The following is a 23,205-nucleotide window of genomic DNA, read 5'->3' as shown; positions in this document are numbered from 1 at the left end:
GCTCATCGCAAGGCGGTGGTGACAATGCTTCAAGAGGTGGGGTGGGCTTGGCAATCTAGGCCGTCAAATGGTGCGTCTGAGTGCCTTTCACGGTTTCACGATGTGTCACCATGTGTCCATCAGTTCAGTCTATCGCAGAAATATAAGAAGGCGCCAGGCTTCGTTGCACGCTGTCCGTGGTCCTTCCGGCAAAGCTAGTAGTTGGGCACATGCCCGAGGAAGCTCTCTTCTATCGAGTGACCTGTGCCTTTAAGCGCAGAAGCACTGGCAGGTCCACACGAAGTGCTCAGGGTCGCACACTTCGTAGCACTAGTGAAACGTGAAGATGCAGCACACCCAGCCTTAAAAATCTATGCTGGAGAGTAGGCCAGATATTGTTTGTACTCGGGGCATTGTTGGTTGGCGTCTGTGTGGTGAAGCCCCTTCACAATACCGGGCTGGTGCGGGAATGTCTAAAACGAATGAAAGTGACGAAGAATTGCCTCCTTAGGGAGCTGGCGACACGACGGCTTTGCCATTGTAAAGGTCATGGTAATTTTGAGGTTGCGGCGTGAGTTAGCAAATTCTATGGTGATAAACTTTGAAGGGAATCAGCCGATTCCTTCACTACCGGCCAACCATTCCAGAAAACACTCCATATTTGAGAACATTGCGAGTGTCACAGCTAGCACTGTGGAAAGAGGCAGGGGACAGAACAAGGGGTGCCAACACAACGTTCTGGCCTCGTATATGGTTAGCCCGATTTCTATTTCCGCGTCGTAGGCCCGATGCCATCGGCCATAGAAATGAGGCCTTTATCTTGCATAGCCCACGCCGGAATAGGCAAAGGTAATCGCTAGCGCAAGTAACCAGCTCGCTTGCGGTAAGAACAAAGGACAACCCAGAGCGGCCGGCTGGGACAAAGGGTCCGCTGCATTATGCCAGGGGGCAACGTAACTTGCACGAGGCCACTGACTCTTATGCGAGATACCCCGCCCAGTCCGGATCTCTCCGACGCAAACCGCTTTCTCCTCGCCGGCCGAAGAGTGAGCACGTGTGCACGGTAGAACAAAGCTCATCCTTTACGGAGAGGAAACCCTTTCTTGCTTTCGGCGTCCGTGCACTTCTCGTCACGAAAGCGGCCGCACGGACCACGGGCATGCCGAAAGGGGAAACCGGTTCAAGAGCGATGAGAGCCGTAACAGCTGATCCTCTTTGCGTCAGCGCAGCCAAGTGCGGCCCTTTAACTCCTCCTCAGTGGCCACTGGCCGTCCTCGCGGCGTCTCGTGTTTCGAAACTTGCTTCACGGCTGCTTCCGACGATTCCGATCGTGGTCCACGAATGGGAGACCCAACCCCAACGTGGGAACGCGAACCAGGAATAGATTGCGTGCCACTCGCGCAACGAAGGTTTGACAAAACGCGGCAGGGCGTGACCTCCAGAGACATCGTCCACGAGGAGTCATAATCGGTCTTTCCAGACGAGCTGGAACGCTCAGCGGTATCTGGGGTTCTGCACACCTCTAAGTCGAACAGCACGAGTCGGTGACGCGTGTAGCTAGCTATATTTAGCTTCGGCTAAGTATACCACTGTACAAGTTCCAAATGTGCAGAGCAACTGGCTGGGCAGGGCATCGGCGCCGTTTACCCACCTGTAAACATACCCCCCCCCCCCCCCCCTCCGCCTCCCTCAGTCATATTGGCTTGTTGTTGTTATAGGAGCACGAGCTATAGGCATTCTTCAAAGCAACGCCACAAGACCATCCTTATCGAGAAAACTGGGATAGAGGCTGGAACACAATCTTCGAGCCATTCAGAAATTTCACTTCCCTCCAACGTATTTCAACTTTCCCATTTTTGTCCATGTTAGCACGCTTCCAATTACGTTTTTAAACTTCTTTTGCGCTATGGCCACAGCAAACACAAAAGCTTCAACTTAACCAATTTTGGGCGTTCACCATCACGAAAAGCTGACGTGAAATGTCTACGCACTGATAAGGGGTTTCTTGAATATGATTATGCATTGCCGTCTGTCGACATTTCATGATTATTGAGTGCCTCGCCATTACAGTTTTCCTGGAACACCGTGGCAGTACCGCACCAAGTCAGTTCTAGCTATGTTGTCGAAGCCTGGGTGCATAACATTTCCAGTAGTAGTGAACGACAAGATGAGGAACCGAGGCACTCGATATTTTGTTAGACACAACCACAGGAACCCAACAGTCAAGAAGCCAAGGAAAGCATAGAGGAAATTAAGTGCCGTTTCAGCTGAAATGTAAATATAATTACGAAAACGGAAATTAAAGTGGACAAAAAAAATATTGCTGCCTGTGAGAGCTGAACTCACATTTCCGCATTACGCGAATGATGCATTACGATTTTTGCTAAGGCGACGGCTGTCCTCCCGAAACTATTCGCCTGCGCGCACTCACGCTGATACATTTCATTGAGAAAATGAATACTTGAATCGGAGAATTAGAATCTACGGACCGGCTAATCAAGCAACTTTATCGCTGTTAGTGTGAATACGTATATCTAAAAAAGAAAAAAAAAATACGGGCGAGAAGTAAATGGGCGAAAGAAGAAAAAACATAGGAGAGCATGAAACGAAGGAAAGAGTGAAAGAGAACAGCGAAAGAAAAGCACGGAGTTCAACCAAATGCACATATGTTTTTTTATCCGCATCAGGGGATCATGGAGTGAAAAGAAAGAAAGAAAAAAAGAGAAAAAGAAAGGAAGAAAGAAAGGAAAAACACTGAGCGGTATATTAAGACTAAATGTGGCCACTGAGGCCCATCTACTTCAGGAACTGCATGCCATAGTTGCATGCCACAGTAAAGATAAATCACTCCATGGCCGAGCAAACACTTTAGACAAGAACCTTAGTCACCGGCTGCCACGCGTGACTCCAGAGAACTTGTTCATTAATTAATAAGAACTTGTGGCTAGTCTGCTGAATAGTTACATCAATGGTCTCTTGCTTCCTATGGAGCATCATGTTGGGCTCGAGTACAAGAAGCCGCAAACATTCTTTAGTGATTGATAAGCTTTTATCACTAGATAAAATTTAACTGAATCGAAGCACTGAGATATTTAATCTCGTTAATTAATGAAACATGTTGTTGGGCTCGTTGGTGCATGTTTCTTGAACTGAATTGTGGTGCCGGAGTAAGACACGGACGATAGGAACGACATGGATGGATGCAACTGTCCTGGCTTACTCTAGAGAAACGGTGACAGGCTACTCTTAGGTCGCAGGCAATAACTCGGTAAAGATTTTTCTCATTTATGTCTGAAACCGGGACTCGATACTGAGGTAATCTCAAGGATACTTAAATTGCCGGTTATGAAACAGAGCTTTGGTAGCTGCTCTGGCGAAACATACCAACAGGTGAAAGAACGTGTGCGACGTACAATAATCAATATCTAGTTCGATAGGACGGTGAAATGCAAAGAGCAGTTAGAGTACACAAAGGAAACAAAGGTTGCTCGGACTTAGGAAATGTTGTAGCAAAGGCGCTAAGGGGCCGGTTGGACTTTCGCTTCGGCGATCATCCCTTCAGATATGCTAGTAGTTGTATAAACGAGGTTATGAACCTTTTATATTACAGACACTAAAGAATAAGAGTCTATCGCATATCAAAACGAAAGTGACAGCCGAGGAAAGTACAGTTCGTTTGTTTTTCTCAAAAGCAAGAGCTCCTGAAGGACAATATCGCTTCTATAGCGTGAGCTCTATTTCAGCGATAGTTCACGATTGTATACATATATAGTGGTCTCGGTCAGTTGTTATAATATAAATGGGATATTTCTACTACAATAAAAACGAGGATAAAATGATAGGCATGAACACACGTAGCACTCACTGTGTTTTCCTTGCGTTACCCGTGTTTGCGATTCAACGTTAGAAACTTCGCCTTCTGATGAGAAACACTTAAATCAATAAAAGTCTCAGGCTTACAAACAGACAAAAAGAAGCAGATCATGCAATGTAGCAATGACTCACATGAGCTCGATCAAATTAAAAATTCTCTCAGGCACTGGCCGCGGACCTGTCGCGTCGGTACCACAGTGAGAAAAGGAGCTCACATGCAAGGTGCACGCCTTCTTCCTGCGTGATATTACCTATAAGGAACTTGTGTTATTTTTCGAACCGCATCCACGAATAATTGCAATATAAGCCTAAGTCACGCTTAGGTCACCAACACGAAGCCGGGAAAAAAAAAAGAAATGAAAAAGAGAAGAAAAAAAAGGAAGAAAGAGAATGAGAAGAAAAGACAGATAAGGTCGCTTTGGGGTTACGCTGGAAGCGACGCCGTTGAAAAATCACGTCTCATCCCGCTCTCACGCTGCGCAGGGAGCGTCTGCGCAGAATGGAGAGCGAGCACAGTGACGACGCAGGGGGCCGCAGTGTTGAGGCCCCTTCTGTTTTTGTTTGTCACGCTAATTATTCTTCCAGCTCTCTAAAAGCACATCCCCATGCATGGTCGGTCACCAGTGAGAGTCGATGCTCGCGTCCAGTGCGCAGCTGCGCGCACGTTTCTTCACCCTGGGTTTTTTCACCGGACGCCCGCAGCGGAAACGACAAATGGGCCAACCGCGCAACTAGTCCTCCCCCTTCATCATTTCTTTTTTAATCGTTTCAAGAACACTTGCTGCCCGCGGTATGACTTGGCGAGCGCGTGACGATGCGAAACGATCTAACTCGGGGATGAAACGAGTTGCGTGAACTGCGGCGGCAGTGACAGCACACCTACGTGGTGATGCCAGATTATGCATGTATAAATAAATCCCCTCTTCGAAAGAATAAAAGAAGAAAGCGCACGCGCGAACTGAAAACAAAGTCTGGCACGAGCGCTTTCTTTTTGTTTTCCTATTGCTCGCGGGGCTTCTCGGAGCCGGAACAGTCCAGGTCTGAAAGAAATAAACATCACTCTAGCAGGCAACGGCTCTTGGTCTATTTAAATATTTCAGAACCACAAGAGCCTGAGATGGAAAAAAAAAAGAAACAAATGAGACGCAAAAAAAAAAAAAAAATCATCATGCGATTGGTTTAGTTTGAACAAACGGAATTACAGTACTACACTACCATCTGCTTGTCTTCATTATTGGGCTGCGAAATAAAAAGAAAGAAATGCAGGAAAACGAAGGAAGAAGAGAACAGGATATATACTATATAGAAGTAATGACGCGGCTAATGGTACAAGAACCAAGTTTTTGTCCTGCTGATCATAATTTTTTAATGCGAATAGCGTTCTCAGTCTACTTATATTATCTAGTCGTCTATCTGTCCAGTCCCTTTACGCGCCTCTTCAATGGTAACGAAATCCTTCATAATTTCTCCGCTGCTGGGCGAAAGTGAACCGGCATCGCAGGGTTTCCTCGGGCGCACCAGCCTGACGCTTTAGCGAAGCACCACGAATGCCATCCAGGGGCACTGCTAGGTCATGATGTGTCAGGAGAAATTTCTAAGGGAGGAAAAAAAGAAACAAAGAAGTAAAGTTTATAACAAGAAGAAGAACTCAGAAGGGCGGTGGCTTGAAGACACTCGAAGTGTAATCTGGTTCATCCACTTCACTATGGCAATGGGTGGTGAAACTGTAACTGCCTCACAAAAAAAGAGAGAGAAAAAAAAAGAAAGACGGACGAAGAGAGAGAGAGAGAGAATAAAACATTTATTATTGAAAATTAATAGCCGTTTTGTGGTCGGACCTCCTAGTCCGGAAGACGGACGGAAATACATTATTCCACATTACACAAAAAAGAAGAAAACCAATGCACGTAGCTTTGCACGTAAAAAAAAAAAGAAACATCTATTGAGGTAAACTCACACATCACGCCACCAACGTTTATTAAACCCGGGTTTAATTTTATGCCTGGACTGCTTTAACACCAAATGTGTCGTAACTTCACCTTTCATGCGTACGTACCGAAAACTTGTTGAAAATGAGCATTATAAAATACAGGATTAAGTGACCGTCTTTGATCCGGACTGAGACACTGTCAGTGATATAGAGCAGAAAACTGTTACCACGTCAACGATATCCACAGTGGACTTCTTCTTCTTCTCCTAATCTTTCCCTTCTCTTTTCCCTTCCCCCCACTGTAGGGTAATAGGCCGGACTCAGCCCTGGTTAACCTCCCTGCCTTTCATTTATCATTTTCTCTCTCTCTCCAATGAGAATAAAAATGATTCCCAAGCAATGACTCTTCAGTGGTGGATGCGAAACCCTTCCGTCTTCCTTTTTTTCTTGAGGTTGTAATGAAGAAGACAAGACGACAACGAAGCAGTCAGGAAGCAAGCCACAGTGTTGGTGGTAGCCACGTGGCCCGAGCACTGACCTGTACTATGTTTGCCCGAGCTTGCGCTTGCCTGGATTTTGGCTGCTTGTCGCCCGCCGCTTCGCGACACTAGCCTGACGTTCCTCGCCGTTTCTTGACGTCTACACGTCAATAAATCCTGTGACAAGGCAAACATTTTATGAGCCTCAGCACGCATACAATACCCCAGCCTCTCTCTGCACTCGAGATGCATGAAGTTTGCCCCATTTTGCTTTGTTTCGCGTGGCATGAACAATATTCCGTCTCGGGTACATCGGCTGCTCCGTGCCACGGATGAAGCAAGTGGTGTCCTTACAGGCTCCGTCGGAAGTGAATATACGCCATACTTGACGTTGTCATTGTCGATGGAACGGTTGTCTAGCAATGTTCGGGAATGTCACTGGCAAATGTCGAAGCATGTCTGTGTGACCGAACAAAGTTTCATAACTGCTATAAAGTGTCCGTTTTACATTCTGTACGGTCGCTTGAAATTATTTTAAGCATGAACAGTGATTCTTGCGAGCAGTCACAGATCCCGTTTACATAATTAACAGGTTGGCCTGCTGTAGTTGGAAGCTTCTTCTGATGAAATTTGATTTCATGGGGTTCTTTAACGCGCCCTAATTTGCATTCTTCATAGTGAAAATATGGCCAGTACGTCGGAAGTAAACTTTGACACTTCGTGCTTAGCAGTATAACGCCATGGTTAGTAAGCCTTGATAAAGGATATCACTTCCGCATAACTGAAACAAAAGTGGGAAGCTGTGTCAATAACCAAGCTCTTTTCGCACTGAGAACATTGATGGGACAGTAATATGTAACCGTCGTCGTGCTTTATTACATAAAATACTGCAAGAACTTGTCAACGTTTTATGTTTTCAGTTCTAGAAGTTAACGTATCGCCTAAACTTTCAGACCAGCAGCCGATTAAGTACATTCATTTACCAATTCAGTGTCTATCTTGCATCAATGCACCATTAGGCATCCGAACTTTCATATAAGGGTGGCCATCATCGACAGAACACGCGCTTCGGCTCTTCCTCTCACGGCAGATGCCATAGGGTATACAGGAACACTATCGAGGCATCATCGCGTAGGTTTTATTGACTTCGGCTTATCACCTGCGGGCATAGCTTAAGCTCGGCTACATGTCAAGAAATGTTTACGTTGTGCCTAAAAACAAACAAGCAAAAAAAGATCGGAATGACAGGATGGATGGAGATTGAAAAGTTGCGTGCGCATAACCAGCCACGCAACTACATACACAGGAGAAGCTGCACGATAAAAATAATACTTGCTGCCATTTACTTGAGGATCAATAAGCCAACGAACTTCCGGACCCAAGGAATAGAATAAGGAGGAATATGGAGGAGTATGGCCGCCAATGGTTGGACAGCGGAACTATTCACGAAATAGATGACGCAATGGTCGGAGACAGCGCAGTGCCTTCGTCAAGTGCTTCCCTCCTGGATATCTACGGCACTCGACCGCACTCGCGCTCTTTGGATAACACTCAGTAAGTACCGCATACGAGATGGGTACCCTACTGTAGCGTCATCGTCATCACCGAGCATCATCTTGTGCCATCATCAGCCCCACGCATCTCGCGTGGCTCGAGTCGCAAGCAACAAATCGAAGGCGCTCTCGTTCTCGGCCGCCGCCTCGCTCTTCGTCTTCCCAAATAAACACAAGGACGACAGCACACCAACGCCGGCCCTCCGGAACGTCGTCTTACGCTAACTTGCTATCGCTACGGTACTGCTGTGTGTTGTGCTGCGAGTTGCTGTAAATTATCAGGGTATGACCGAGGATAAGCGCGAATGGCGTACTAAATCTCCGAAAGTTTCCGCATAGCGAAACAAGCCGGCGGTTGTATTGGAGCATAGTGCCATAGCTTGTTTTGTCCTTGCGTAGTTTTCCTACTATATAGTTTTCTTTTGTATAATTATTTTTGTTAGTTCGCCGACCTACTATTAATTTGCTTGGTAGCTTAAACGAATAAGTAGGACGAGAAAATAAGGACAAATTTATTAATAATATTAGAACGTACTTATTCTTTAGAGATTTATATTTGTTCAGAAAACGTTTGTTTTACATGGGCTGAGCAAGTTTGGTGCTAATAAAATTATATTGAAGGCCGAGAAGAATTGAATTATTTCAAGAACCTACTATGGGAATATGGGTGTACGTTGAAGAATCTCATGTGGTCGAAATTATTACGGAGCATCCCAATAAATCGTCTCGTAGCCAGTTGGTCGCTTTGGAACGTTAAAATCCCTCAGTCAATTAACTGATTGATTGATCGCTGTTACACACGGCGCCATAACAGCATTATATAGCACAAATTCCGTACGTATCTGTCCTCTCAAAACAGTATCAACATGTCTGCCGCTTTCCTGTATGCTAATTTTGAAAGATGTAGGCATAAGGGTGTGGTTAAAAAGCCAATGCGAATCAATCATGCCTAGTGTCCTTGTTTCAATCACCGAATATGTGTAGGGTTTGGAGCACTCGAGAAATTGGTAACGTGTGCCTTCGTCTTCAAAGCCGCCGTACTGACGTAAAAATGCACGCACTTGACCCTACGCCATAAGTGTTGTGCACTGTGTTCCCATACGCCAAAGATGGAGGAAAATATCGATGTAGAAGGTGCGGCAAGAGCTGTTGCTCTACGCAAACTTAATATTTTCCATACCCAGGATGTGATACTCCCACTCGAAGGGTGCACAGCGGCTACTTTATCTCGAGGCAATGGCCATTTAGCTCCATAAGCCTCCATCGAACAGTTCTGCGCAGGTCGTTAGCGTCCGTGAAAGAACTCAACTACAAAGGCTTCAATCTGGAATATCAGTGGATCGCCTCCACCAACAGTATTGCTAGGCATTGAGGCAGCTGATGCCTCTTGCAGAAGCAACACTCTCCTCACATTGCCCTAATGTTAACGTCCCAGAGAGTGACCAAGTGACAAAATACGTGACAACTTTCACTTTTTTTGTTCCGCCACATGCTGGCTGCGTAAGTAAACGGTTTCATCGAAAGGAAGCATTGGACAAAGACAGGATCTGCCAATGTGCCAGCATACCTTTTTAAGACGGGGCATATCAATTCTCCGAACTCTACTACATGCAACAAGACAGGAGACATCGAACGCGTTCTATAGTCGTGCTCAATCTATCAGACGCTCTTCTTAAGAACCTACAAAAGAAAGGTATTTCACATACATGCCTGGAGCCCCTTAACTGAGTTTACAGAAGGGTCTGTTATAACCCGAGACGAAGCTTTTCGTCATCTTACTGCATTCCTAAGAGAGTGTGGCTAGCTTTCCAGTTGCGTTCAACAGGCGCGTAGCCAGGGGGGGGGGGGGGGGGGGGGGGGGCTGATGGGGCTTCAGCCCCCCCCCCCCCCCCTCCCGAAATTTTTTCGTGCCGGCATGCACCGCCGACCAAAACTACCACCGACGACGGCAATCATGCTGGATTTTGTCTACGATGTCCTTTTCACGCTCGAAAAGACATTCGGCACGAACATTGCGAACTCGGGCTGGATTTGATGACAACGCCCTTGCACCTGGAGTCACGTAACGCAAGGAGCCCCATCCGAGCACAACCTTTCAACGGCTTTTCGATAGCGAGCGGGCGCGTTGCGGCATCTCGCAGCGGCCGCGGAATAAACGGAGCGCATGGATTTCAATTATGAAAGTTCATGGGTATAAAGTTCTCATAAACGTTTGACGCGAAAGGTGCGCTGACATTTCAAAGGCATGCTTTAAAAGATTTTCAATTCTAGAACTTTATGGGGTTAATGTTCGTATAAACTTGGGCCAACATGCGCGCACTGGAACGCTCGTGTCCAAGCCGTTCCATAAATGGAAGCGCACGCTCGCAATCTCCCACAGACACGAAAATACTAAATATCACCGTGACTGTCAGCTAGCAGCTGATAATTTTCTCCAAACATTTTCAGGAAGCGCGCCCAATGTGATTGATCAGCTGGACCAGGGCAGGCAAAGTAAAATATGAGAAAACAGAAGAAAGTGAACGACCTATTATTGAGGATTTTTTTTTTTTTTTTTGCGGGCGACAAGGTCTGACTCTCCGTGGCCACAGGGACAGGGGCCCTATGGATTTAAGCAATGCCCCTGCTGAAAATACAGGCATTTTCAGAGTGCTTTCTGCGCATGCGAGCTGATTGTGGAGATACATATCTGTAGAACCATTTGTAAAGTTGCCCCAGTATTGCCTCGTATTTAAGCACAGACGCACAAAACCAAATTATAGAAATTTATGGTGACATTATCAAAGAAAGCTTAGATTCAAAAGCAGGCTGCTTCTCCATACTTCCTGACTAAACGACGGAAATCGCTGGAATCGAACAGCCTGCTGTTTTTGCAAGGTACCTAAACAAGTATGCCAACGACATCAAGGGAGTGTTTCAGGTTTTAGCACCGCAATAGATGCCCATCTCTCACTGCGACAGCAGGTTCTATGTAAATGTGTAAATACTGCTGCAGCTTCTAGTCACCCTTCCAGTGACCACTGCCAGCAAAGAGAGAATATTTTGTTAACAATAGTTTACTAAAAAACTACTTGCGCTCTACAATGTCTGTGCAACGCATGGTTAGGCTGGCGCTTCTATACACCGACAGAGACGTCGGCATCAGCGTGTCCGAAGTCATTGACCGCTTCGCTCAACTTTCCCGCCGTGAGAAGTTTGTCCTTTAGATAGCGAAGCAGCAAAAATCAATGCAAGTAAAAAGCACTGTTCCTTCAGGTCCATAACTTCTTAATTATGAAAACGTATGACCGTTCATTAGCTTTTCAAACCGCAGAAATTTTCGCCATTTATTCTAGCAGTTAACATCATGATCACAATTATCACGCGAATAGAAAAATTACCAGGATACCAATAACCAATTTTGACCGACCTTGCTCATTGAAAGCCTGGCCCACGCGCCGTTCGCCAAAAACACACTCGGATATTGGGTAGTTTAAATTACCGCATCATCTGTGGCCTTCGTGTGTCCTTTTCTTTCCTTTTCAGCTACCTGCTTTTATTTCTTTTTTGAAACGAAGGAATACCCACCTTTATTTTGGGTGCAGAATAATTGTTGGCGTTGTGCAGGCAGTTAAATTACACATTTTAGTATTGATTTATGCATTATTCCTCTATTAATCTACCCACATGGTACTGTCGCGACCGCTGCATGGCCCAAGTACATATCACAATTTCTGCGATCATAGTTGTGTTCTTGCCTAGATCATCTGTCTTTCTGTGCGCAAAGTTTACTATCTGTGACTGAGCAACATGTTTATTTGTCTTATTTGACGCATTATATACACTGACGTTTGCTTAAATACGTAGATTTATTGGAGACTCATACGTATTCTTAAATATCTTATTGCGAGGTTTTGTGTATACAAGCAGTGAACTTTGTTTCCAGCGACTCTTTTTTTGCCCTTTAGCGAGTTGTATCTTCGCATTTGTATATTCTATTCTATCTTCGCATTTCTAATATATATTGTGCAGAACTCCCACTTTTTATTTGTACTCACTGCTGCGAGTATTATCTCGGTGTAATTACAATACACGACGAATTACAGCTGCTCCTGCGCAATCGACTGCAACGAGGGATAGCATCATTGAGGTTTCTTCCTGGCCGTTGCATATGTAGAAAAATGTAAACAAGGTTCTTGAATGACAAAGATTCATCAAAATATTTGTCCTCAACTTATTCATTTCATAGCCTTTACGTTTTTCATATAAGCTGCATGCAGTGCTTTGCTGGTTTCGAACTGATATTGGCCCTTTTCGCGGCGATCCCGTGGGCGCTGCCATATTTGATCACGTGATGACGCGTCCACTGCATGCCTCAACTGCCTCCGTTGCCTCCTTGTTTACAATGGAAGTGTATGACGCCGGCGCGGCTTAGAAAACCTCTTTTTTCGGAGATATCGTAGACGGTGACTAGGTGGACGACACGAAGCTTTGATCACCTGCAGCTTCAGAGAACATGCAAAAGCGCTTTCGGAGCTGATTAAGCTATGTCCAAACGGCGCAAGCAGTGTATATGGTGCTTCTAAAAGCGGGGCTAAATATGCATTTCAAGCTTTGCGATTATGAATTCAGTCAGGATTAGTGTGTTTTGCTCTTTGTTCTTTATTCGGCAAATATTTTGAAGCAGTGGCTTGTCAGTTTCTGACTCAGTGAAGTTCCTCGGTGTGGCCACTATCTGATTACTTTCTGCCTAATCGCTCGCGGGTGTGCTCAGTTCTGAATCCGATAGATTTGTTCTTGCTGCGCACAAGGCTTGCAACGTAGCTGTTTTGTACAGTGTAATACCTTGTAGCAAATATATGTTACAGCCAGTAACTTGCTTACTCTTGTGGACCGTCACGAAACATTCAGCTTCGACCATTGGTGCGCCATAGGTGTAGTCCGTCATTTATTGTGCGTATACAGTGTGCACATATTCAAGTGTGTGCTCATTCACTTATTCTTGATACGTCGGCGATAGAGTGGGCGTAAGTTTTCCTGCCATTTGGGACAGATGTGTATAGATAATGTGCGCGAAACTTACTATGACAGGAAGCGGCGCTACTCCCCTTTGTCATTTTTTAACGAGTGGTACTCACTCTTGCCGACGTTCAGGGGATGAAGCCCTTTCTTTGAAGGTTAGCGATACAAGGCTGGCGGATGAGTAAATTTTTGTATCCTCGAGGAAAGCCGTACATCACGAAGTGCCGGTAACACGTTCGGACAATTGCAGCAGCGGTCCGCGAACTTCGCCACACAGACTCATTCTATTCCTTAACATGCCAGTCACTATTTTTGCAGCCAACTACTGCACACGTCTTCAATCCACATTATTCAATCTAGCATGATTGGAGCACAGTGTGTTAGCGAAAACTCAGTTGCATTTCCGACAGCTGATCGCACAGAAGCAAGGTAGAAGCGGTAATGGTTTCGTATTCGTGCGCGGTCGCTGAGGAGAGGTATGGCGCGCCGCCGTGAGCGCCATCTCGTTTCTCTAAAACAAACTGCTCCGCGAAAAGGGTCAATAGTTCTAAGGTTCATGTGATGTTTTCTTTACTGATTAATTAGGCAAAAAAAAACGCGGAAGCATTGATAGCAGTTATTTCTGCCACAATTTTTGGGGCATACGAATATATTCTTTTATGAAAACATACATATTTTAATGGACAGTGCATAGCGTTCAATAATTCGTTTGCAGCATCTAAAATACAATGATATTGGCAATGCAGTTATTATTCATGCATTTGATCCCACGACAAATTCTATAAGGAGGAGGCCGCGCTGAAACCTGAGCCCCCCCCCCGAACAAAATTTCTGGCTACGCCACTGGCGTTCAATATGAGCTGAAACACCTGTGCCCGTGGTTGAAGAGGCTCCAAGACTGCACGACGGCGCCGATAAACGAAAAATTTCAGCACAAAATACAGTTCCAAATACTGGTATTATAAAACAAATTTTTCGTACGTAAGAGCCGCTGTGCAGCATTGAGCTCTTTCGACCCCGGGCACTCGTGCCTGAGCCCATATTTAACGCAACTGTACGTGTTATGTGTGGTAACATACCCCATTGACACTGCAGGAGACGCCCAGGCGGAGATATTGCCCGCCTCGATCGTCAGGCTGAACCCACTTGTTGCTACAAACCACCACAGCAGCAGCAGCAGCAGGCAGCAGCATCAGCAGCAGCAGCAGCAGCAGCAGCAGCAGCAGCAGCAGCAGCAGCAGCATCAGCAGCAGCAGCAGCAGCAGCAGCAGCAGCAGCAGCAGCAGCAGCAGCAGCAGCAGCAGCAGCAGCATCAGCAGCAGCAGCAGCAGCAGCAGCAGCAGCAGCAGCAGCAGCAGCAGCAGCAGCAGCAGCAGCAGCAGCAGCAGCAGCGCAGCAGCAGCAGCAGCAGCAGCAGCAGGCAGCCAGCAGCAGCAGCCAGGCAGCAAGCTATGCTAGCAGCAGCAGCAGCAGCAGCAGCAGCAGCAGCAGCAGCCGCAGCAGCAGCAGCGCAGCAGAAGCAGCGCAGCAAGCCTTCGCTGAGTCATACGTCTCCTTCCGTTAATGGCCACTGTCGTGCAACTGCCTTCAAATGCCGCGTTTTGCGCCTGTGAATACAACGCTGATATCACGAACTACAGAGGCTGTAGGTATGAGGCCAATGATATGAGCAGTACTACAGATGCAACTGAGCGTATAAGGTTTCCGAAGCCTTGAGCTACAAATCAGCCTACGTTAACATGTCAACTTTTTTTTTCAGTGCGAAAACGCATCCATTCAGTGAGAAAACGCACAAACGTCGCAAATGATTTTATGCACACGCTTTTATTGCTCAAAAACTGAAAAAATTCCCGAAGAGAGCGCATTAGTCTAATGCGACCCACCAAGAAATTCTTTAAAATACTCAGAGTGTTTGGCACGTCTCACGAGTCATTAAAAAGGCAAAAAATAAACAAAGGCAAATGGCAGGGTGCTGAAAAAATTCTGAAAATAAAGGAAGATAACGGTTCGTATTAATCTGAAAAGAATTAGAAATGGGAAGCAAATTAGAAGTGTCAAGATTCGCTTACAGTCTATAGAACTTCTTTTAGTAAACTAATACTTCATTCGGAAAAGTACAAGACCCCAGCATACGAGAGACGCAATTCTTCCCGCATTAACAATATGTTATGTTTTTTTTTTCGCGTGCAGGCGATACTAATAAGACGCAAGTGTAACGCATTACGAGGGTCGTTGCGCAGGCCGGCTCCGAAGACCAGCTCCAGCACTCGGGTTGGTCGGGGGCTTTTCGCGCAATTGTCATTACTCGCATCCTGCTTTCTAGCGAACACCACCGAATTCTCTTGCCGCGCACCTGCTCGGCAGCGCCCGCGTCGCCGAATCGCAGCGCGAGAGTTGCAAACGAGCGGTCGGGACAATCCCCGACTGCTCCTCCTCCTCTCTTCCGAGTGTTATTAACGGCGCCGAACTGCGTCGAGGTGGAGGGGGGGGGGGGCTCCCGAACCGACGACGAGACCACGGTGCAATGGCGCTAGCCGTGCCAATACTATCGAAGCGAGGAGGACAGCGACTTGACTGAGAAGGAGGGAACGCAAGAAAAGGAGAGGCGGCGTCCGTCGGCACCACCACCTCCACCGGCAGCAGCCTTGAATGAAAAAGGCAAGAAACGGGTGAAAGCCGCCTTGTATGTGCGTGCGCATGCATGCACACGAGCGTGTGTGTGTGTGTGTGTGTGTGTGTGTGTGTGTGTGTGTGTGTGTGTGTGTGTGTGTGTGTGCCTGTGTGTGCGTACGAGTGCGTGTGAGCGCGATGAGGCGGCGTGAGCTGTATATAAGAGCCGGGGTAACCTCCGATGGGACACCATAGCCCAGCGGTTCGAAGAGTTGCTCTACCCCAACGCGGCACCCTCAGTCGACTCAACTTTTTCTTCGTGTGATCTCACAGACCGACGACGCGATGAAGGCAGCGGTAAGCGTAGCGGATAGCTACTCTATCTGTGTTCGTGTCCCGGTTCTAGAACTGGTGGGCATGTCTCGCACACTGCAGCTGACAGGAAAAGTGAAGGAAAGCACTGCTGCGAACAATTCCATGTTCGTGCAACTGTTCCTTCACTTTTTCTTTTTCATCCTGTCCTCACCGCTGCAGTTTACGAGGCTCATTTCAGCAACCGAGCTAAGCTTTACATTGCTGGATAAGAATGACTCAACGACAGCTCTGTACGAGTAGGAGTCGCAGTCGGTCGTCTTATGCCAGCTTAAAAACCTGCTCAAGGCAAACTGCTAGTTCGTTGTGGGCAGGTAAAATAATTACTTAGGAAGTTGAGTTTCACTTTACCTTTGGGGAATGCCGTAAGCTTTGTAAGAATACTGGCGTGTTGTCTTATATACAGGAATGCCAAAACTTAATATGCTCTAACGAGTAGCAGAAATGCTTGACCGGTCATTCACCGCGATAGAAACGTACGATTAAATAACAGGCAGGTTATCTTCGTGTGGCTCAGTTGTACTCCGCGGCAAGACTTTAGAGTGGCACCATGTTAGATGTAGAACTTGAATTCAATCATACCGTAGCTAGCATTCGCAAACATGTCTCAGAGCCTAAACAGGGCAGCTTGAACCCTGGTGAGCAGCCATCGCTTGAGCAGCCACGGCTGATCGACGTGAAATATAAATGCAGACGGTGTGGAGAGTTGTTCTTTATAGCCATTGCGAATGTTTTCGACTAAGTATTCAGCTGAAGGATGTGTTTCTTGACCTGCCGTGGTAGCTCAGTCGCTATGGCAGCGCGCCGCTGAGCAGGAGATCGCAGGCCACAGTGGCCGCATTTCGATGAGGGCGAAATGCAAAAACGCTGATGTACTTAGATTTAGGCATGCGTTAACGAACCACAGGTGGTCAAAATTATTCCGTAGTCGCCCACCACGGCGTGCCTCATGATCACATGGTAGTTTTGGCACGTAAAACCCCAGAGTTTATTTATTTAATTTAATATGTAACTTTTCAGTGTGTATGCCAGGGTATCACATGGAATTTACGATCTTTTCTTTCGCTATTCTTAATTTGCTTCTTTAATCTCCCTATTTTTCAGCAACGTTAAAGAGAGTTTATGAAAAAAAAAATATCGCCAGCATCTCGCCGTCTGTTGTGTATCCTTCATTGGAAGGCTTCTGGTCAGAATACCATCTCCAGTTATTCTGCATTCAGCCCCTTTCTCCCATATATGGATGGCATTTGTAGGAGCTAAGGAGGCTGAAAATGTTAGTGAGGGCCAACTGCTCAACGTGAATAAATAAGCAGCTGCAGTAATGCACTGCAGCCCAGCAAAATGTTGGAATGTTTGTTTAGTAATCCTTCAATTCTAATTCACCGCTAGGAACCATTTAGCTCGAGTGAGCTCTGAATATTTCAGTAAACGTTCATCATACTTGAGGGAAAAATGTGATAGAAGGGGGTTTCGGACACTTTCTCGTTAAGTTTCATATGTCAGCTATGCGCAATGTCTGTTACGTAAACATAGTGAATCACCCTAACACATATGTAAGAGAAGGCAGTCGCTTATTTTCATAGTACTACAAATGAAACAGGGTAGGAACTACGACAACCGAACAGGACGCTGTGCTTGTGGATGGGTATTTTAATCATCATAACCACCAACTGTCTATTTTATGTCCACTGCAGGATGAAGGCCTCTCCCAGCAATCTCCAATTCTTCCTGTCTTGCAACAACTTTGAATGCTTCGTTATCTCTATTGTAATACAGTATCGCCAGCAGAGCTATTACATTATTTGGATAATTTAAGTAAATCACGAAGAATAATCGTACTAACTATCTCCATGAAAACCAGGCAACAGCTTAGATTGGGTTGGATTCTGGGGTTCTACGTGCCAAAACCACCATTTGATTATGAGGCACGCCGTAGTAGGGGACTCCGGATTAATTTTGACCACTAGGGGATCTTTAACGCGCCCCCAATGCACGGGACACGGGCTTTTTGGAATTTCGTCCTCATGGAGGCCACAGCTTACATGCTTGCATGCAAAAACGAAGGTGTCCTGAGCAAATGAAAATTTGCTACATTTGTTATGACATCCATGCTAGGACACCATCCGGAAGTAGCAAGTAAAACAATCAGCACAGTCAGAACAACCACCAATTCATCTCGAACAATTCAGAAGTTATAGAATATTCAGAATAATTCAGAATGTTATAGCCAACGTTCACGAAAAAGTAACTGCACCTGCGTATGACTCAGGTGCTTCCTGTTTAACGGTAATACGAATTGACGGTACATTATGTGAAAAAGCTGCAGCTTGGCTAGGAAGGAAGCTGCTGCGTAAGGCTGCGCTTATTACAGGGCCTTCCTTAGGTTTAACATCAGCAAAATCTTATCCCACAAGTCTTTTCGACTTTCGGGCTCAGAATCAGGAACACAACGTCATAGACATTGTCCACAAGGATGCGCGGGCAGCAAGTTCAAGCAACAACATTTCGTCTTTTCTAATTCAAGACAGGACAAAAATGACTTAGCTTGAACTTTCTACTCGTAAGATGCTTTAGTGCTCCGAAAAAAAAAAAAAAAAATGTACGCTGGGCATTGACGCAGCTTTTTGTAAATATTGGTTTTTTTTATTGGCTTAGGAGCGGGAACATGTCAATTCTTCGGACTGTTTTTGTTCTTACTTAAGGCACGGTAATGCGATTTGCAAGCAGCTGGTGTTTGAGTCATATCGCAACGCTAAAGCTTCTAACGAATAACACGCCTTCGTTCATCGCCAGCGACCTTGGTTGAAACGCCGGCGGAAAGCCCCGCATAAAGGAAGTGTTTTGTTACAGCCGTTCTGGCTATTGCGCCAAGATGATTCATTTGATGATCCAAAACACCGTTAAACGCGCTTCCCATAACTCCACCCCCGCACTTTAGAGTATGTAACACTGAAGGTCATTCCACGACGTTAATGTTATGCAAGACGGAATCGCATGCTATAGACAGTCATTGGCGTCGGCTTGACTTTACGGAAGACCTTAATCCTTTTGAAGCTCTGATGTAATAATGACCGGACAGTTTTCTTCCATAAATGGTGATGGCGTCGTAATAATGATTGCCGGAAGCTACTACGGTGATCACAAATCGATGGCCGTCTTATGTTCTCACTTGTAGTGTAGATTTTTGAAAGTCGGCGAATAGAGGCTGATCATTTATATTTCCGGGGACTGCAATATAAGGGTTACAGAAATTCACAGCTAACTCTGTACGTTTAGCAGGTTCGTTGCAGCATTCGGGTTCACGTAATCGCCTCCGAGATAGCACCCGCACTTACAGATCTTGGAAGCCGCGTTCACGTTGTCCAAGTTTTCAAGGATGTAACAACGTGCCGCATGACGTTGAAGTCTCCCTCTTTTTTATCTCACTTTTCCCTTCCAATATTAAGTGAAAAGGCAGCTAGCTGGTGGCACATAATTTTCTGCCTATTTGGAAGCAGAAGCCGGGTTCAATACCATTGGAATTCCCGAAGCCGGGCAAAAGTGAAGTTATCAACAGTGGTAGAATAAGCAATGTCTCCGGAGCCAACGTTTCGACAAGGGGTCTTACCTTTGTCAGTTGCTGCGGCACGAAGACAAGTGCCCTTGGTAAGATGGTGGCTCCTCAAACCTTTCTTGTTCTGCCCGTGTTGATAACTTCAGGTGTCCATAAGCTGTCTTGCTTGAGAAAACGCAAGGTATTTTACGTAGTTCCGCCACTTTACTAACTGAACCCAGTGACGTGACACATTCTTGAGGGGCTGCTCACGGCACTCGCGTGTCATAGAAGTGCAGCCTCCGCCTACAATGGTGAAAATTCGTCACAACCGAAGAAGGGAGTCAAACGTCAGAGCCCAAACGCAACCTAATTTCGGACTTTCCCGAAGTGTTGTTAATTTACATTCCTCACCATCATTCAGTTATATGAAGTCAAGTGGTTGTTAACAGTAGGCCAGTGACGCCACGAGGGCCGTCGACCGGAATCCTGGAACTTATACAAATAAGTTAACATCGGAAGTCAGATCATGAACCATAACATATCATCCAGAGGTAATTTATTCCAATGTGTGCCTTACACCCCAACATTATTTCGTAGGCTATGGTGACACGTGAAGCAGCATAATCTCTATGTGACTATTCCGATGCATGCCTCATATGTGTGGATACGTAGCTGGGTTCCTTTTGTATGAATCGACCGTGAATTTTCAGCAAGGAGTATGCTATTACATGTTGAACCCCTGTATCTTGTATTATAAGTTGCCTTTCATGATTTTTATACCTGTATAACTCCTCAAATAAATACCTAATGTGCCGTAACCGGCTAGTTTGTAGATCTCGTGTCACTAGATCGCTTTCTCAACATGAGCAGTTGCCATTAGTTGTATTTTTTATTTTACTTTTATTTTATTCATAACTTCATTTTGTATTTGCGCGATATGTTTTATATTCTCAATTTACACACTTATTATTCATGTTATGTCACACTGATAGCACTACTCCGAATGCCTCATAAGGGGGCCTGCAACGCGTTTTCGAAGAAAATTGAGATAACTTTTGAAACGAACGTTTCAACTGTGTTTAGAAAGTCACTAAGCACAAAATACGGATACTTGTCGAAGAGCAAACACGCAAAATATTTCTGAAGGTGTACGGAAGGTCATTACTGCAAGCAGCTGTCGTGGTGGCGTTTTATCGAGTGCTGCTGTAGTTGAAATATTGCTTAGCAGACAAGACAATTAAATCACACTACGTTATAAGTGCCAATTTGGCAGTCTAAGAGATATATCTTTTGCACTGGGAAAGCTCGCCCTTCGCGGTCAATATAGTCGCGCTTTCAATTGCGGCATTGCAAGCAAAAATAATTGGTCAGAAGTCGTAACTCTGTCTCCTCCGTTTCTTCCAGCTGGTCCTCGCGGTCAGCTTGGCCGCCCTGGCCCTCGTGTCGTGCGCTGACGAGCCGGAGGCCGCTTCCACCGATGCGCCGGCTGTGGCCAGCACTGAACAGCCGGCCACTGAGCCGGCTGTCGATGACAAGGACAAGAAGAAAGAAGGCAAGGAGAAGGTCGAGGGCCGCGGTGGTATCTTCGGAGCCGGGTTCGGCGGCTACGGACCGGGCGTAGGCATTGGATACGGCGGCCTCGGCTACGGCGGTGGTCTTGGCTACGGCGGTTACGGCTATCCTGGTGTCGGCTATGGAGGCCTCGGCTATGGCAGTGGTCTTGGCTACGGTGGTCTCGGCTACGCACCAGGATACGGCGTGGGCTACGGAAGTCTTGGCTACGGACGCCTCGGCTATGGAGGTCCCGGATACGGCGGTCTGGGCTACGGTGGACTCGGCTACGGTGGTCTCGGCTACGGCGGACTCGGCTATGGGGGTCTGGGCTATGGTGGCCTCGGTTATGGTGGTGCTGGCTACGGTGCTTACGGAGGCGGATCTTACGGCGCCGGCCGCGGCTACGGCCAGGGTGGCTACAACTACGGCGGCGGCGAGGCCCAGAAGCGCGTGTACGGCCACACTTCGACCTACGGCCAGACGTCCACTTACGGACTGCAGGCCAACGCCGGCAGCGCGTATGGTGCGGGACACCAGGCTGGCGGAGCTGGCTTCGAGAAGGCGGCACACGCTGGAGGAGCAGCCGGCGGACAGTACGGCGGTCAACACGTCGCAGGCGTCGGAGGCATCGTTCACTGAAACCCACCACCTCCATAGTAAGTTGGCACTTTTGCTACTAGGTCACTTACAGGCCCGCTTTAAGTGGCCACACGCAGAGTTCGGGTGTCTGAAAAGGCATCATCCGCTCATATGCTACTGAAGTATTTGCGGAACGTTGAAATCTGCAGAGATATACGGCCCACTGATATGCTTCTTTGTGTTGCGGTTAGCTTATCGCCTTTACAAAGTACCCGTTGTGCGTGCATATGGTTACGTTGGAGGACTATGAGGATAAAAATGCCAATTAATCAATGAGTGCTGAGCAGACTAGAAAAAACAATCTATGAGAACATGTGAAAGTCAGTAAGCACGCTAAAAGCTAAACCGTATCATTAAGAGCATATTGCAGCACATCTGGGTGTCTCTAATTGTGTTTAATTATTTTGCTTGTACGCTAGTGAAAAGCGCGATCGTAGACCTGGATTTCATTTGCGCCCAATAGTATAGTGTTTTACTCATCACAATTCAGCCACAACAATAAAACAAATAGCGATTTGTTACCTGCATTCAAAGGAATGAAAAGAGGCATTTACTCCAGATAAAATGACGTCCTAGTCAACTAAGTACCTAGAAGCTTGCGTGGAATTTATTGTTTATTAGTAAAACATTTTGTAGGAATATACAGTTTCTTGTATCAGCTAAACAATTAAAATGCACTTACAGATGTGATACTGAAAACAATGATGAGTAACTGCGTATCTTAATTTTTAACAGAGAGAGAAACAAAGAGGGAAAGGAAGAGAGGTTAACCGAGGACGTGCCCGGCTGTCTAGCCTACACTTGGGAAAGGGAAATAATCTAAGAAATTCCCGAAGCGCTATCTACAGTGTAACTAAATCCCTGAATGAACATTGGCTGATAACGTGTCTTGACACAGTTTATGTGTGTGTTGAGCTTGCATGTGTCAGTAACTAAGTGATGCTTCCCGTTTATTTTCACTATGATAGAAGCTTGCCGCATCCTGCTCCTACCGAGTCTGCGACGGACAGAGAGGAGCTGGATTCTTCACCAACACTGCCTGTCAGCGGACTTCAATCATCTTCTAAAACAAACTCACTTGAAATGAAATTTGGGCATATCACGAAAGATAACGCATCACAAGAGGCCGGTCCAGCTTCGGTGGTCACATGAAGGACCTTGTCCGACTGTGAATGCTCTTGTTTGAATAAATGTTCCTGTTTTCCATAACTTCTGCATTTATGAAGCTATCATCACCGCATGCAACGCCGAAAAAATTGTCACAAAAAAGAACATCCTTCCGTGAACATTTTCTTCTTCTTTTTTTTTTCGTTTAACGTATAGACGTGACATCTGACTCTTTCATTCCTCTGCATGATTTATTCAAGTGCATTGAAATAACAACAAAAATATGCCTTATTAGGCCTAAATACTCCTGAGACTCTAGATTCACTCCGAGAAATCGTATCTTCCTTTATCGAAGCAAAAGTGTTGGGTGCTCTAGTGGGACGCAAGAGATGCAAAATGGGGCCGAATCCATGATGCTTGGCGAATAGACTAAACGCATTGCGTCCTGATTTTACCTATTAGTTATCTGCAACTTCTAATCAAACAGATTGGAGTTTACGTTCGTTGCTTACCTCTCAGCCGCCATCGAATGATGAACTTTTTGATTCCAAGAACAGAGCTCGCCTGTGTCAG

At 46.1% G+C, this 23,205-nt stretch overlaps 1 protein-coding gene across 2 annotated transcripts; it reads left to right on the top strand.

Annotated features, from left to right (window-relative positions):
- The first annotated feature begins 15,631 nt into the window (after positions 1–15,631).
- Positions 15,632–22,734, top strand: LOC119436933 (acanthoscurrin-2). Of its 2 annotated transcripts, XM_049660121.1 has the most exons (4): positions 15,632–15,782; positions 20,737–21,046; positions 21,134–21,542; positions 22,494–22,734. In XM_049660121.1, exons 1-3 carry the CDS (start codon positions 15,771–15,773, stop codon positions 21,523–21,525), a joined length of 714 nt encoding a protein of 237 aa, XP_049516078.1. In that variant the 5' UTR covers positions 15,632–15,770; the 3' UTR covers positions 21,526–21,542; positions 22,494–22,734. The 2 variants fall into 2 exon arrangements, with proteins under 2 accessions (XP_049516078.1, XP_037559904.1); XM_037703976.2 differs by having other exon boundaries at positions 20,737–21,542.
- Positions 22,735–23,205: the final 471 nt, after the last annotated feature.

This window comes from Dermacentor silvarum, chromosome 1, assembly GCF_013339745.2.
Source record: "Dermacentor silvarum isolate Dsil-2018 chromosome 1, BIME_Dsil_1.4, whole genome shotgun sequence".
Taxonomy (NCBI): domain Eukaryota; kingdom Metazoa; phylum Arthropoda; class Arachnida; order Ixodida; family Ixodidae; genus Dermacentor; species Dermacentor silvarum.
The sequence above is the reverse complement of the archived record's forward strand: the minus strand, read 5'-3'. Positions and strand labels throughout refer to the sequence as shown.